Source organism: Austrofundulus limnaeus, unplaced genomic scaffold, assembly GCF_001266775.1.
Source record: "Austrofundulus limnaeus strain Quisiro unplaced genomic scaffold, Austrofundulus_limnaeus-1.0 Scaffold1881, whole genome shotgun sequence".
Lineage (NCBI taxonomy): Eukaryota > Metazoa > Chordata > Actinopteri > Cyprinodontiformes > Rivulidae > Austrofundulus > Austrofundulus limnaeus.
The window spans coordinates 8,156-9,479 of record NW_013954283.1 but is presented as its reverse complement, the minus strand read 5'-3'; the positions used below and the strand labels follow the sequence as shown (position 1 = coordinate 9,479).

Sequence of the window (1,324 nt, the reverse complement as noted above, 5' to 3'; positions counted from 1 at the left end):
ATTGGTTCTGATTGGTTCAGATCAGTATGGATGGTTCTAATTGGTTCTGATTGGTTCAGATCAGTATGGATGGTTCTAATTGGTTCTGAATGGTTCAGATCAGTTTGGATGGTTCTGATTGGTTCAGATCAGTTTGAGTGGTTCTGATTGGTTCAGATCAGTTTGAATGGTTCTGATTGGTTCAGATCAGTTTGAATGGTTCTGATTGGTTCTGATTGGTTCAGATCAGTTTGAATGGTTCTGATTGGTTCAGATCAGTTTGAATGGTTCTAATTGGTTCTGATTGGTTCAGATCATTATGGATGGTTCTAATTGGTTCAGATCAGTTTGGATGGTTCTGATTGGTTCTGATTGGTTCAGATCAGTATGGATGGCTCTAACTGGTTTTGATTGGTTCAGATCAGTTTGAGTGGTTCTGATTGATTCAGATCAGTTTGAATGGTTCTGATTGGTTCAGATCAGTTTGAATGGTTCTAATTGGTTCTGATTGGTTCAGATCATTATGGATGGTTCTGATTGGTTCTGATTGGTTCAGATCAGTATGGATGGCTCTAACTGGTTCTGATTGGTTCAGATCAGTATGGATGGCTCTAACTGGTTTTGATTGGTTCAGATCAGTTTGGATGGTTCTGATTGGTTCAGATCAGTTTGGATGGTTCTGATTGGCCTCTGATCATGTTTCCTGTTAGCGTCCTTTAGCCTCTCTTCTTCCTCTCCTCAGGGGAGGGTCTCTCCTCCTCTCGCCTCTCGCTCCTCCGTCGCTCCTCCCTGGCCATATTCGATGCCTCCACCCCTCCCTCATCTCCCTCCGTCATGTTTCAGCGCCTCCTATCAAGCTCCGCCTCTCAGCCCTCTCCCAGTCTCTACCGTTACGGACGCCACCTGTCTGAACCCTGCCCGCCGGGACTTGTCCCACCATTAGGACACGCCCCCTCAGAAGGGACTCTACGGCGCTGCTCTGCTCCAGAGAAGATGATTGTTGGACAGGGAGTTCCTGACGTGGTGGTTCACCCACCTGAGGAGGACATGTTCCAGATGGAGGAGGTGCAGGGGCTCCTCCATCAGGACCTGCAGCTTCCTGAGAGTCACACAGGCAAATACCTGGCATGGCCCAGCCTGGCACTGCATGGTGTTGGCCCGGTCCAGCATGGCCCAACCTGGCACTGCATGGTGTTGGCCCGGTCCAGCATGGCTAATGGTGCGTTCACACCGAACGCGATTTCAGCTTCAAAATCGCAGCCAACGCTGAAGTTTGAAGCTTGTGCACTTTGAGGTCAGACGCAGGTCAGCTGTTGAAGCCGCCCCGCCCCGCCCCTCCCTCCTC

General features: G+C 49.5%; 1 protein-coding gene across 1 annotated transcript in view; it reads left to right on the top strand.

Moving 5' to 3' along the window:
* Positions 1 to 1,324, top strand: part of LOC106536578 (sodium bicarbonate cotransporter 3) — a gene marked incomplete at its 3' end in the record, with an annotated part of 21,984 nt that overhangs the window by 13,446 nt on the left and 7,214 nt on the right. The window contains 1 exon segment of the mRNA XM_014033882.1: positions 722 to 1,094. Within this exon segment, the coding sequence (XP_013889336.1) occupies positions 722 to 1,094 (373 nt within the window).